Source organism: Neolamprologus brichardi, chromosome 7 (genome assembly GCF_056152115.1).
Source record: "Neolamprologus brichardi isolate AB-2024 chromosome 7, ASM5615211v1, whole genome shotgun sequence".
Taxonomy (NCBI): domain Eukaryota; kingdom Metazoa; phylum Chordata; class Actinopteri; order Cichliformes; family Cichlidae; genus Neolamprologus; species Neolamprologus brichardi.
Window position 1 is genome coordinate 50,135,398 of NC_142110.1, and position 14,069 is coordinate 50,149,466.

General features: G+C 39.9%; 1 protein-coding gene across 7 annotated transcripts in view; it reads right to left on the reverse strand.

The window, feature by feature from the left end:
- The window catches only part of mapk10 (mitogen-activated protein kinase 10), a 40,202-nt gene that overhangs the window by 20,511 nt on the left and 5,622 nt on the right, over positions 1-14,069 (reverse strand). For 5 of the 7 annotated variants that reach the window (XM_006789078.3, XM_006789077.3, XM_006789083.3 and 2 more), the window contains exons 2-7: positions 8,130-8,201; positions 6,754-6,923; positions 1,978-2,107; positions 1,458-1,516; positions 939-1,077; positions 142-307 (exon numbers count right to left, since the gene is read on the reverse strand). In XM_006789078.3, coding sequence (XP_006789141.1) covers positions 142-307; positions 939-1,077; positions 1,458-1,516; positions 1,978-2,107; positions 6,754-6,923; positions 8,130-8,201 — 736 coding nt within the window. Of the gene's footprint in view, positions 1-141; positions 308-938; positions 1,078-1,457; positions 1,517-1,977; positions 2,108-6,753; positions 6,924-8,103; positions 8,202-14,069 lie in introns of all 7 variants that reach the window. The other 2 variants (XM_006789080.3, XM_006789079.3) reach the window with 2 other exon arrangements.

Sequence of the window (14,069 nt, forward strand, 5' to 3'; positions counted from 1 at the left end):
AATATGGATTAATGAGATTTGCAAATGGTCACATTCTGTTTTTATTTACAATTTGCAGTGTACAGTTACAGTTGTACTTGGATCTAAAAGCAAATACTAATACTAATAAAAATTAAATACCATGACTCTGTTTAATCTCACCATTCTCCTTGTATCCCATTCCTAGTATGACCTCTGGGGCTCTGTAGTATCGAGTCACCACATATGGGGTCATCATGAAACTGGTGCCTGCAGTCCTAGCCAGACCGAAATCCAGGATTTTCAGGGTACAGTCTGATTTCACCACTATATTGCTTGGTTTGAGATCCTGGCAAAAGCAATAGGAAATGAGAAAAAATGTATATTAATGATTATTTCCTGCTGTTATTCATAGAAAGTCTATTAACTGGCATTTGCCTTAATTATTGTTTGTTAATGATTCATGTAAGAGACTATTTAGTATAATACTTCACTTTTTCATTTAAGGGAATAGAACAAAAACGTGGAAAATAAGGGAAATGAAAGAACGAGGATGAACTAGATTGCCTTGCTCTGATGGTAACAAACCTTCCAGCAACTCTAAAATTCTATCAACACATATTTTCTTTGTTTGATCCTCACACAACTCGGTGTGTTAGAACAACAATTTGCTATTTTACAGGAGGTCATTCTGAACTGCAGCAATGTCGGGACTAAATTATTGTTGACATAGGGAAGGCGCTTTCTACAAATGCAAATGCTGTCTGCCTTCATGCATGTGGCACGCAAAACCTGCAGAGTCCAGTGCGCACTTGTTCCCGCTTCTCAGCCCTGGTCTCTGTAGCGTTTTCTCACTAAAGCGATTGAGGTGATGGCACAAAACGTGTGCAATATATTGACATTGCTGAAGATTTAAAAGCACACGACACAAACCAAATCCAGCAGTGGAACAAGAAGACAGAGCAGGCTTGCTCTCCTACCCTGTGAATAATGCCGGCTGAGTGCAGATGTTTGATACCACACAGCATCTGGTAGAGCAGGTAGGACATTCTCTCATGGTCAAGCTCCATCTGAATCACCTGGCACAAGTTGGCATCCATTAGTTCCATCACTAGATACCTAAAAAACAAAAACAAAAAAAGTTTAATTTATGCATGAATGGTTTGCACAGTTGTGAGATGTGTGGCCAACGAGTTACTGCTGAGAAACTGAAAGCCTCCACGTGGGCCGATAACTCTCACTCTGGTACTATTTACACAGACATTGTTCTAAAAGTGAATTCACTCTCATTTATCATTCATTATGGAAACAGGACACCTCCGGCTGCCTCACATTACACCTACAGTATGTTCACTGATTCCACTCGAATAGTTGTCAAAAACGAATGAGGTGCACCTAAGCACCTAATGTAGTGTAAATAGACTCCCTGTATTTTGTCTGGCATTTTAAATGAACACATGTTTCGTTTTCTTGCTAATTTTTTTCCTGAGTATACTTACACATCCTGGAATTCCTCTAATGATTTCTGTGGTGTGAAGACATTTAATAAACTGATAATCTGAAAAAGAGAACAGCATGAACAGGGTCAACAAAGAGCAGTAAAAATACAAGAAAATACATTAAAGCAAGGGACTGTGGGCACAAGTTAGTAATGACCCTCTTGAAGGACACCGCTGAGTGAGAGACAGAGTAAACCAGAGAGGCGAAACGAAACAAAAGAGTGGGGACAAATGTGGAGGATGGAAAAAAGAGACAGAAGAGCACAAACTGCGGCACTGGTGATTACATCCATGCCTTGAAGCACTCTCTGTTTCAGTCTCCTGCCAGTTCAGTACATTTCTGGAGGCATGGAATTTAGCACGGTCATAACGTCGCTGCGACTTGTCTGCTTTTGTAGCAAAGGGATTTAGCAGGAGCCAGAAATAGACTCAGACTGGGGTGCAGTTTTAAACTGCATCTCATTCAAGTCGGGATACATTTTCCTTTGGTCCTTTGTTACCTCTCATTTGAATCGCTTACATTTTTGTGATTGACGCATTTCATGAGCACCAACTCCCGGTATGCCCTCTTGGCATGGGTCTGGTTCTGGAAGGGTCTGCTCAGCTTCTTGATGGCTACATTTCTGTCCAGGACAGCGTCATAGCCCGCACTGCAGAAAACAAACCACAGAGATCAGTATTCCTCTTGCACACTGTAACAATCCATGGCCTAATGTCAATAGTCACTGACACAAAAGGATAAAATAGATGAAAGGCGAAAGCTTTAAACTTATTTCTCGCTGTAAAAATAATATAAATCAGAACTTATGAAGATTATAGGGCTCAATTATAACTTGCTAGCTGTGTGACAACTGTGTATTACAGTAATAGTAAGTTATATACTTAATAAAACTAAAATCAATAAGTAAGGGCTCAGACCGGCAACCTTCTGATTACAAGGCGAACTCCCAACTCTTGAGCCAATTATTTAATTAACATAAATTAAGGCAACATGCAGCTTGTTGTACTACTTTGAACAGCAACAGAGTCAAGTAAGTGTTTTCTCTGTGACTTTTACCAGTCTCTCACATCATCATGGAGCAAATTTGGACCAGTCTCCTTTACAGTGAGGTTTGCTGGCATTCATTTATTCACAGCTCTGTTCGAGTCCCACTGCAGCATTTCAGTCAGGTTGAAGTCAGGACTTTGATTGGCCCAGTGCAACACCCCGATTCTTTTCTTTCTCAGTTTGACTCTACAGTACTTTGGTATACAGAGGTGATCATGGAGATCATCAACTGTATTGTTTGATGGACACTAAAAGTTGCTTCTCTAAGATCAGTGATGATGTCTTTCTTTCTTGGTGTTGTGTTAAAACGCACCTGAATGCCAAACAAAAACAATAAACTGCTAAAACTGCTAAGTGGTTGCTACTTACCCTCTTAATTAGTGTGGGAAAAGTAAGGGTATTTAGTTTCATCTATCTATCTATCTATCTATCTATCTATCTATCTATCTATCTATCTATCTATCTATCTATCTATCTATCTATCTATCTATCTATCTATCTATCTATCTATCTATCTATCTATCTATCTATCTATCTATCTATCTATCTAGTTAAAGTGTTACCAATGAAACTAAACCACACAGCAGAATGTGTGTTATATGTAGATGCCCTTTCCTTCCACCAGTTTGATGACCATTACAGCAGAGTAGGTGCATTGCTGGCTCAACACAATCCCAATTTCTGAAAGCTTCGGGTATTTTAGCTGTTTGTGGCAGTTTATGTTGGCCTTCGTTGAACGGTAATACAGAAAAAGCTGCCATAAAAATGTCATCTCACTGTCTCGGCTCAACCTCAAAATGTGCCTTTTCTGACAAGATGCTATAAAATTGAGTTTCCAAGCATCTGACTGTGTACGGCTGGGTGGGATATGCTGTGGTTTGCCATGACTGTGTGGAGACTGCAGGCCAGAGAGGATGTGTGGCCATGGAAACAGTGGAGCCTTCATAAAAGCATTGATCCAGTAGGGATTTGGAGTCAGTCATCACATTTGTAGCTGAGTGAAAGATGATGTCATAACCAGCTAAACTACTTAAAGCCTTCATCCCTCCTAAGATGCTTGGGAAAGCTCATTCTGACCAACTCATGAGGTCAGAGATGTGCACAGACTGGGATTTTTGTGGGCGGCCACATTAGCAGAGTGACTCTTAACCGTGGCAAAGACAAGCAAAAACAAGTTTTACCTCATTAGCATGTTCTCAGGCTTTACTGGGACAAGACTCTACTGATTGCATAAGAGAAGCAGAATGTGTACTTAGTCACTGCTGATTTTTTCCAGACAAGCTTCTGGATCTCTGTCTGCTCGCATGCATATTATTTGCTTGCAGTGAAAGCCCATGTATGTTATAAAATGTGTAAGCATTTAACCATCTGTGCAAACCATCAGACAGATGTTTATGTAAATATGATTATGTCACCCAGTCAGGGATTATGCTGAAGTTAAGACACAGCAAGTCACCTGTTTTATCTTTATAAACACACATGTCAAAGTCATTTATTATGTTTTTATGTATTTGTGAACATCTAAACAAGGCCTTATAGTTTAACCAATTTCATCTCTATGTTCAGGATATGGTCAAGGATATTTATATCATTCTCTGTGGTTTTATGTGGTTTGGTTGCTTTAATGCTATCACCATATGACACCAGATGACAGCTGTGGACACAGCCAAGCAGCACACAGCAGAGCAGGTTCAATTAGATTTGCACTCCCTGCCATCCATCTCTACAATATCCTTAAAATGGGCACAATCCCAGCATTAGCAGTTACAGCCTGCCCAAGCTCTTTTGAAAATGCACGAAATTGCTTTGGAGCGGAAGGAGAGTGGGACTGAGGACATGGGAAGCAAAGGAAGGACAATGAGAGAGGTCAAGTGAAGGGTAGGAGAGTTGAGAGCTAGTGAATCTTCAAAATGACGCAATATACACTGTAGTAAAACATGTCAGCTCAAGTCATCTCTGGGAGAGTTTGTGCCATGAGAATATCACCCTCAGTGACACAACATTAACATAAATATAACTTAGTTCTGTCTGGTCATTTCACAAAGACTGTAAGATGCATTCCTTTAAGTGGAGGCTTGGCAGACATTCTTCTGCATTCTGACAGGGCGTGCGTGAGTTGACTTGTAATGAATACAAGCTTCCTCTGCAATCTGGATTAAGGGTCCACTTAATGCCCACCCTGTAAGGCTCTTATGGCTCATACATCCATATTCAAAATAAACGATATGTCACAAGCTCACTGGAGCACACCGGGAAGGATATAAGACTACACCCTTCACATCTGTGGAAAACATTAAGAGAAAAAAAGCTAATTCTGATATTTGATGAGTGTAATTCTTTCAGGAAAGTCTATTCAGAAACACCACAACTACAATTCATACTATTATCACAAGGTATTATTACTGTTGCTACTCTTTTAAAGTAGCAACAATTTAACTGTCTTTTTGGCTTTTTTAAGTATTTGCTATCAATTTTAGTCCAAATGTGGCTTAAAACAAGCAATTAAGATTGTAAACTCATCAGGAAAGTGTTTATTGAGGTAACAGATCAACTGAGAAGTAGGGTTGTTTTCCCACAGACTTCTGCACCAGTGCATCTTTCTTACAGGCAGCTAATAAGGAAGCCCCCCTGCTGGTCGCCTGAATTAGGTTTAGGGCACTTTGGCTTTATTTTTCAGCCTCTCAAGCTACACGGATTTTAGTAGGTATGCCTGCTTAACTCCCTGTAAATGCAAACATCTAACTGACCAATCAGTAACTCAGTGTATTTTAGCATGCTGACAGGATCAGGGCTAGCATGGTGGCACAGTGGTTAGCACTGTCACAGCAAAAAAGTCTGCATGTGTTCTCTCTAATTTCCTCGCACACTCCAAAGACATGCGTGGGGTTCGGTTATCTGATGATTCCAAATTGGCTGTAGGTGTGAATGCAAATGGCTGTTCACCTCTCCAAGTTGTAACATACTTCTTGCCTTTAGAAACAACACCATCATGACTTTGAATTTTATAAGTGGAAAAGGATGGATGGACATGGTCAAGACAACCTGCTGAGGTTCACATAAGAATGAAGGTGACTTAAGTATCGTGGCACAGCTGTTTTTTGGCTTGTCTGAGTATTTTAGAAATTGTTGATCTACTAGGATTTTCCTGCACAACCATCCCCAAATAACCACTTGTTAAAAACAAAGCAGAAGAGCATTTCTGAACACATGCTGAAACTTAAAACAGATGGGCTACAACAGCATAAGACCACACTGGGTGCCACTCCTGTCAACTAAGAAGAGGAAACTATAGTTCACACAGCCTTACTAAAATTGTACAGAAGTTTGGAAAAATGTTGGCTGGTCCAATTAGTCTGGGATTTCTGCTGAAATATTCAGATGCCATTGAGCTGAATTTGCTGCATACGACATGAAACAATGTTGCATTCAAGTCCTACTTTATATCAACAGCTCAGGCTGTTGGTGGTGTAATGGTGTGGGAAAATCCTTCAGCACACTTTGGACAACTTGGTACTAACTTAGCATCATTTAGCCACCACAGCCTTACTGATTATTGTTGCTGACCATGTCCATTCCTTTATGATCACAGTGTACCCATCCTCTGATGGCTGCCTCCAGCGGGATCATTTCAAATGTGACTCAGTCTAGTAGAACCCCTTTGGAATGCTTTATTGGATTGGAATGGAAGATTCCCATAATGTATGTGCCGCTGAAAAATCTGGAGCAACCATGTGGCTATCAGGTCACCATGGACCAAAATGTCTGTTTTCAACACATTACTGAACCTATTTCATGACGAATTAAATCAGTTCTAAAAGCAAAAAAGTTAAAATCCATCTTTTATATACAGCCTATGTTCCCAATGTCAACATAAAACATAATTTAATGATTATTTTTTTCCCTAACATTAAAGATATTAATATTTATCAGCAGACACAGATAATTCAAACAATTAATATCACTGCACCTGCTTGCCTCGATTAAGTTTAAACCAAACATTTGTGCAAATGAACAAAGAAGAAGAAATCTCTCCAGGCTTTTCAGAAGAATAGAAAATATGACTTTAATATATATTAATTAGCAAAATTATTCAGAAAACCTCACAAATTCACTCCAACATTAAAAACAAACGTTAGAAAATCAGCTAGCAATGAGTTAACTGAGCATTAAAGATTACACCAAAGCCAATCAAAAAGCTTGATATGATATAACGTAAGACATTAGAGAAATGTACCATTGAGCACTTACCAGACAATTCCCTGAGCTCCAGAACCAATGGGCTTTAAATTCTGGTAGCGTTTTAAAACTGTGAAGGTAGAGTCTCCCACTTCCACACTGTAGAACTGGTTGTCCACTTTGCTTTTGCTCATGTTGTAATGCTTGGCAATATATGACACATCCACTTGTTTTCCAAAACCCTGCAAAGGGATGACATAAAATGCATATGTAACACATCTACACTGCACATTTGTTTTTATTAGGCTACTCATTTTAAAATCGATATCGAATCATTGTTATACGTTATATGATATATAGCCATAATAACCATCATTGATATCTAAGAAGAGCATCACATCATAACATGCATTTAACTGCTGTAAAGGCAAAAAAAAGCATACATTAAGGTATATTTGGTAAAAATGGTAAAGTAAAATAAACAAGACAGGACATAAGGTTTAGCCGAGTTTACAGCTGAACGAATTCAATGCAGAAATATAATCTCTGTAATAGTCCTTCTAACGACATTAGCTTTAGTCCTTACTTGACTACATTTCACCCGGCAATCAGGCAGTAATTACTTGAGCAAAGCAGGCAACCAAATGGTGCCACAACAAAGCATATCAGGTAATTACAGACTTGGTAATTATAACACAGCTCACAAAACAAGCAAAGTTACTGCATATGCACTGCTATGGTTGAACCATCTTCTTTGTGCACAATGGAAGATTGATAAATCTGCTTTAAGGCGCTGAAGGTCGATGTCCTCCAAACTTATGATCAGATTATTCCTATATATCTGGTATCTTTAGCAGCTATTAAACATTCAGCTAGAATCATGTGCAGTGCAAACATCCCAATCTATCTGAGCTCCAACTGAATTGTCTGTGTTTTTTCCTTATAACAAGCAACACAACGTATGTAAAAAGAGTCCAAATAAAGACTTTTTATCTTATAGAATCACAACCCCGGCTGAGTTTTGTATTTACACTGTGGGAACTCAAGAGGAGACAGCAATTAAGCTTCAGTAATGAGCAGATTATACTGCATTCTTTTTGGTATAGACCTCAGTTAAAGAGAAATCGTGGAGGTGTTGAACAAAAGTAGAAAATCAAGGCTAGCTGAATTGTTTTGATATACATAATGAATTATCAACAAAAGGCTGAAAACACATCAACTTCTGATAAAAGCTCCTCAAGGACATTTGCTTCAAACCTCTTAATCAAACCATTTTGCACAAATTGTGTTGTTTTTCTTAATTGAACATTTCAAATTATGTTTTGAGCACACAACTGCTTAAGAGCTCATTTTGCATACACAGGGGGAAAAAAACCCATACAGAGTAAGAATAGAGGGAATGGAAGTGAATGAATACTGTACCTTTTTTACCTGTAAGGAACACACACCTGACAAAAGGCTATCTTTACATCCAGGACTGGTTGGCTGCAGTTATATAAGAAATGTCTGCTCATAAATACCTGAAAGACACAAACAGAGGAGAAGCACAGAGTGAGCACATGTAGGTGTGGGTGTGGGTAGTGGCAATTTGTCACATATACAATGGCAAAACAAAGATTTATTATTGTATTTCTGCAAAACAACACTCACACCTCTCCCCGTGTGGGGACTGAAACCCACCAGGAAAATTCACTTGTGTCCTCTCTACTCTGTTCCCATCATTCTCAATAAAAATGAGAAAAACAACAATTTGTCACCTCCCAGTGCTCGATAAATATGAACTGACCAGTTATCGATTCTTCATCAGAGCACATTGCAGTGTGGTTGCAGTGATCAATGCGCGTTGAAAATAAGACATGAGGAGGTGGTCCCATTGATGAGTGAAAGACGATGAGAAGATATTTGCTGATGAATTCCAAAACAGATGAAAGCAAGTTTTCCCTTTTAAAATTGATTAAAACAGGTTTTGTGTAAATGTAAATTTAAAGCTAACAGTATAATCTATATTTTTTTTAACGTGCTTTCTTTTGACCTTTGCGTGAGATCTGGTTCGTTAAATTTTAGATAGCTTAGCTTTAAGACAGGAGAGACAAAGAAATAGCTGCCCAAAGTTTAAAAAAAAAATTACTGATCAGCACCCTTAAAAACTAGTACCCCCATTCATTAGCTTCTAAAACCATTTCAACTTTTTTCTGTGTGACTTTTTCAGTCTTTTATATCATTGTGGAAGAATTTTGGCCCACTCTTGTTTACATTGCTTCACTTCACTGGGGTTTACATACATTAATTTATGCACTGCTAAGGTCTGGACTTGGACCGGGCAACTGCAACACCTCAATTCTTTTCTTTTTCACTCATCCAGTTGTAGATTTGCTGCTTGGGATCATTGTTCTGTTGCATTACCCAATTCTTGCCAAGCTTTAGCTGTTGGACAGATGGCCTCACATTTGAAATTGAAATACTTTGGTATGTAAAAGGAGTTTATGGTCCATCTAATGACTGTAAACCATCTAAGTCCTGCAGTTGCAAAACAAGCCCAAATCATCATCCCTCCCCTGCCATGCTTGACAGCTGGTATGAGGTATTTGTGCTGATATGCTGTGTTTGTTTTTTGCCAAATGTAAGGTTTTATCCATCCATTCATCCATCCATTTTCTTCTACTTGTCCGGCTGGGTCACGGGGCCAGCAGCCCAAGCAGAGAAGCCCAGACCTCCCTCTCCCCAGCCACCTCCTCCAGCTTATCTGGGGGAATACCAAGGCGTTCCCAGGCCAGCCGAGAAATATAATCTCCCCAGCAAGTCCTGGGTCTGCCCCGGGGCCTCCTCCCGGTGGGACATGCCCAGAAAACCTTGCCCAGGAGGTGCCCAGGGGGCATCCTTGTCAGATGAATTTCTCCGTGAATCACTACCTTATCGTGGTGGAGGAGTTTGTGTGTCCCAGGGATCCCAGGGGCTATGTTGTCTGGGGGCTTTTGCCCCCTGGTAGGGTGTGATCAGACAAAGAGCGATTCAGCAGACCCCTATGAAAAGACCATCGAGGCAACAGTTCACCCTGCCTGAGATAGGGTTACCGGGGCCACGCCCTGGAGCCAGGCCTGGGGAAGGTGCCTGAGGGCGAGCGTCTGGTGGCCGAGCCTTAGCCCATGGGGCCCGGCTGGGCGCAGCCCAAAAAAGGGACATGGGCCCATCTCCCTGCAGGCCCACCACCCGCAGGAGGCACCGTAGGGGTCGGGTGCAATGTGAGTTGGGCGGCGGCCGGGAGCGGACCGATCCCCAGCTACCAAGACTGTAAGGTTTTATATTAAGGCTAAACATCTCCGTGTGCTTATGCATTGATAGTTGATCTCAATATACAATGACATGTCATAGAAATCAATCCGTGACATATAAGTTGTGCAACTACATGTTTTTCTGATTTTTCAATCTTAGTGCCACAAATGCAAATAAAAAAAGTGATGTCAACCGTTTTCCTGTTGACACTGTATGCATTTATCCAACCTCCTATTTTAACACTAGAACACTAAACTTGTTAACCTTTTCAACCTACAGGAACATATCAGTTTGGAAACTAAGAGGATTACACAAGCGGAATATATTTAACACTACCATCACAGGTGAAAAAGCTTTTTCAAAAGCCAGTACCATCAAAGACTGCATTTGCATAAAAGCAGTGCAGTGAATTTTGGTAAAGTTTTGAGGCTTTCACTGTGAAACAGCAGCTAATGGGTAAATTTGGTTTAACTGGTTTGGTTTCTTTAGCTTTTTTTTTTTCATTGCCAGAGTGAAGCAAAGAGGAAAGAAAGCTCTGAATGACAGTAGCTCCCACATTAAGCTGGAGGGAGAGCTCACCCACAATCACTCTATCTTTGAGGGGTTTTCAGGTAATGAAAGTCCCAGAGGACCACGTCCTTTGAATAAGTTCATACATGATGTTAATGATGCTACTAAAAATAGAGAAGGAGGGGGGTAAAAAGACCTTTTTCGGTAGTTCGGGAGTTCACATGTGGTTGTAAAACTACACAAATGTCACCAAACAGTTTGGAGGACGTCCTCGTCTCTCGCAAAGCATTGAAAGGATCCGACTCTGCAATTTTCTCCGAGGAGCAAATGGACATAAATGTCTCTTTTAACTCTAGCTGTCCTCTAACACTGTCACAGTTCCCACTTTAATATGTGTGCTGAATCCAAAGGGAGCAAAGCAGCTTTTAGAAAAGAGATAAGGGACTCGGAGGTGGGAGATTTCTGGTTCAGCTTATTTCACTTGAAAAAGTGTTAAAGTAAATGGGGGAATTTCACTGTTGGGTGTGGTAGGAATTTGTGCTATTAAATTAGGAGAAATTAATTAATAATCATTCATAAACTGATTTTTTCAAATCTGTTTTGAAACAAAGAAAAGGGAAGGGTAATGAGACGAGAAAGATATGCGATTTTTGAGCCCACAGTCTCCAACACGTCAAACCACTATAGTAATGTCATTCCACATGTGTGTGTTTGACTAGCATCCCAGTCACCACATTAAGTAGCATAATATTTGCTGTTACTCTAACAGGTCAACACTGAATCAGCCCTGCCCCGGGGCTAGCTGTATCTGTGCTGCTCTAATCTTTACCTGTCTGAGTACACAAGATATTAAAGCCCTCACAGGCCAAACTGTTTGTCTTCCAGCAGTATACGCTGGTAAACACCACCTAGATGGTGGCGGGATCCTGCACACTACAGTCCTGTCAAACCTAGCAGCATATTTACATGCAGATGTTCATTTAAAAATATTGCAGCCTTAGAAAAAAACTAGTAAAACATATTTAAATTATGCTTTCTTTGCTTTTAAAAAATATATAAATAAACAGTTAAATAAAAAGCTTTAATTTCTAATGCAACACGTTTCCATAAGACTTTTAACAGACAGCAGATGGTGAATACACTTTCATCAGAATGAATGAAAGATGAAGGAGAGACTGAGTACAGACCATAAACAATTTACCTGGAAGCCAACATTTTTTGGAGATTACAGTTTTAAAATTAGACCATGGCTGTCTGGCACGTCGTTAAAAACAAGCAAAATTGGGTAATTATCAGGAAAAGTTATTCATGAAGAAGCAATGAAAACAACAGACCAAAACAAATCGCACCACAACAGTTTCTTCCCTCCCACGTTAGCCCACAGCTAAAAACACACACACACAAAACAAACACAAAAAAAACACCAGATTTTGTGCTTTGTTTGTTTAACCCTGTGACTACATTCTGTTGATTGTCCTTATGGCCGAAATGCTGCTTGCACCTACAATTATGCTCAGCACCACTCCTTAAAATGCCCATATATCATCCTGACTGCAATACATCTCCTCAGTACAAGCTGGCATCTGCTGATTGAGAGGTTGAATAAGCAAACAGTAAGGATAAGGATGATTTTCAGCTCATTCAAAGATTTTGAAGAGTTTTAAGACCTGCCTACATTACAATGAATTGACCTTAAATTCCAGTGAAGATTTTATAACACTACAGCAGTTACAAGCATGACTTACTCTGCTTTAAAACGCCTTTCACCTTCAGCCTTGCTCTGCAGAAGACTGTGATGTATAGGGCATGTTTAATATGGTTGCAGGGGTTTCTATCAGGAGTGTGGAAAGCGCAGCATCAGACAAAACTGTGTAGAAAACAGCTTAGAGTGAGCAGTGCAGATACCGTTTCCAACAGTACAATGTCTCATGTCAGATTCATTGCCTTTAAAAGAAAGCTAACTTTGCTAATGGCAGCATAAATGCCTGTATTTGTATAGTGCTTTTCTAGTCCCTAAGGACCCCAAAGCGCTTTACACAACCTGTCATCCACACACACATTCACACACTGGTGATGGCAAGCTACATTGTAGCCACAGCCACCCTGGGGCGCATGGACAGAGGCGAGGCTGCCAGCCCTCTGACCACTACCAGTAGGCAACGGGTAAAGTGTCTTGCCCAAGGACACAACGACCGAGACAGTCCAAGCCGGGGCTCGAACCGGCAACCTTCCGATTACAAGGCGAACTCCCAACTCTTGAGCCACGATCGCCTTGCGTGGTGCTAATATCTTGCTTCAGGAGCTTAGAGAACAAAGTTTTCATTTTCAGGAAGTTCACTTTCCAGCTCTGTGCTTTTTAAAGCTGGATTGACTCTATGAAGGTGAGAACTGTCTCCGAAGTATTACTCTACATTGCATCACGCTTAAGAAAGCAACAGCCTTGTAGGATGTTGAGGAGTCTTTGCATTGTAAACTATATATAAACCGCAGTAGTCGGTAGGACTTTAGTAGCACTGCCATCATGCCTGACTTTTTTTTTTTGTTTTGTTTTCCTAGTTTGAAAATGACAACTGAGAGCCTGTGTCAAAGTTATTAAATGCAGGACCAGTTGAGCCAAGTGAGCAAACCATCAGTCCCAGTTCCAGACCATGTAATTGCTTTAACATATTTGAATAACTGTCATGGACGTGTGGGTGATGTGCAATTTACAGCAAACCAGTGAACGACAAAGCGCACAGACAAACAAAGTCACTTTACTGTTCCCAAAAAAGGATCATTACTAATGCAGATTTTTTAAAACAAAAGCAGCAACACATTGATTTAGCTCGGATTCTTTCTTTTTTCTTAAACTAAACAAGAGACATAGATAACTGAAACAATAACTTTATATTTTATGCATGTTATTAAGTCCCAAATTATTAGATGGGAAGGCGGGCTGTAGAAATGGAATCATTAACAAATAAATAAAATTATAAAAGTATTGGCTCTGGTTTTTATGTAAGCGTCACCTTCAGTCATCTTTTTTTTAAAATTGCTAACAGTCATCCACAAAAAATAGGAGACATATAAAAAGAGGAGAAATCACGCAGTGCAAACAAATTCAGGCTATTTCACATAGGCTGTAAATAAACTGTCTCAGATGGAGCATTGCATTCACAGAAATGAATCTATTGTATGATTACAAAAAAAGTGACCAACTGCCATTAAGAGACAACTAGAGAAACTCAAGAATGGCACAATGAAAAAGACAGCATGGAAATCCAGAAAGGTTTTAATTATCTAAAATGGGCTAATGTAGATGTTGTATCTTACATCTCAGGATTAATTGGAGTGGCTGTTGTGTGTACGTGCATTTGCCTGCAGTTGTAGCTGATCCTTGTTATTTGGATCCTGGGCATTGTGTTACATCCACCCCTGTGGGTACAACTGTACCTCAGGCAACTAGTGATCACTTTAGTTAGGAGGCAGGATCCTAAAATACAGCATTAGTTCCTAATTCTTGTCCAATCAACTGTAGGAGGTTTAAGATTTTCTGATGCTTCTTTTTTGCACATACCAGGCAGAAAGGTTTATATTATATAGTGTTCATTCAAAGTCTTTTACATAGA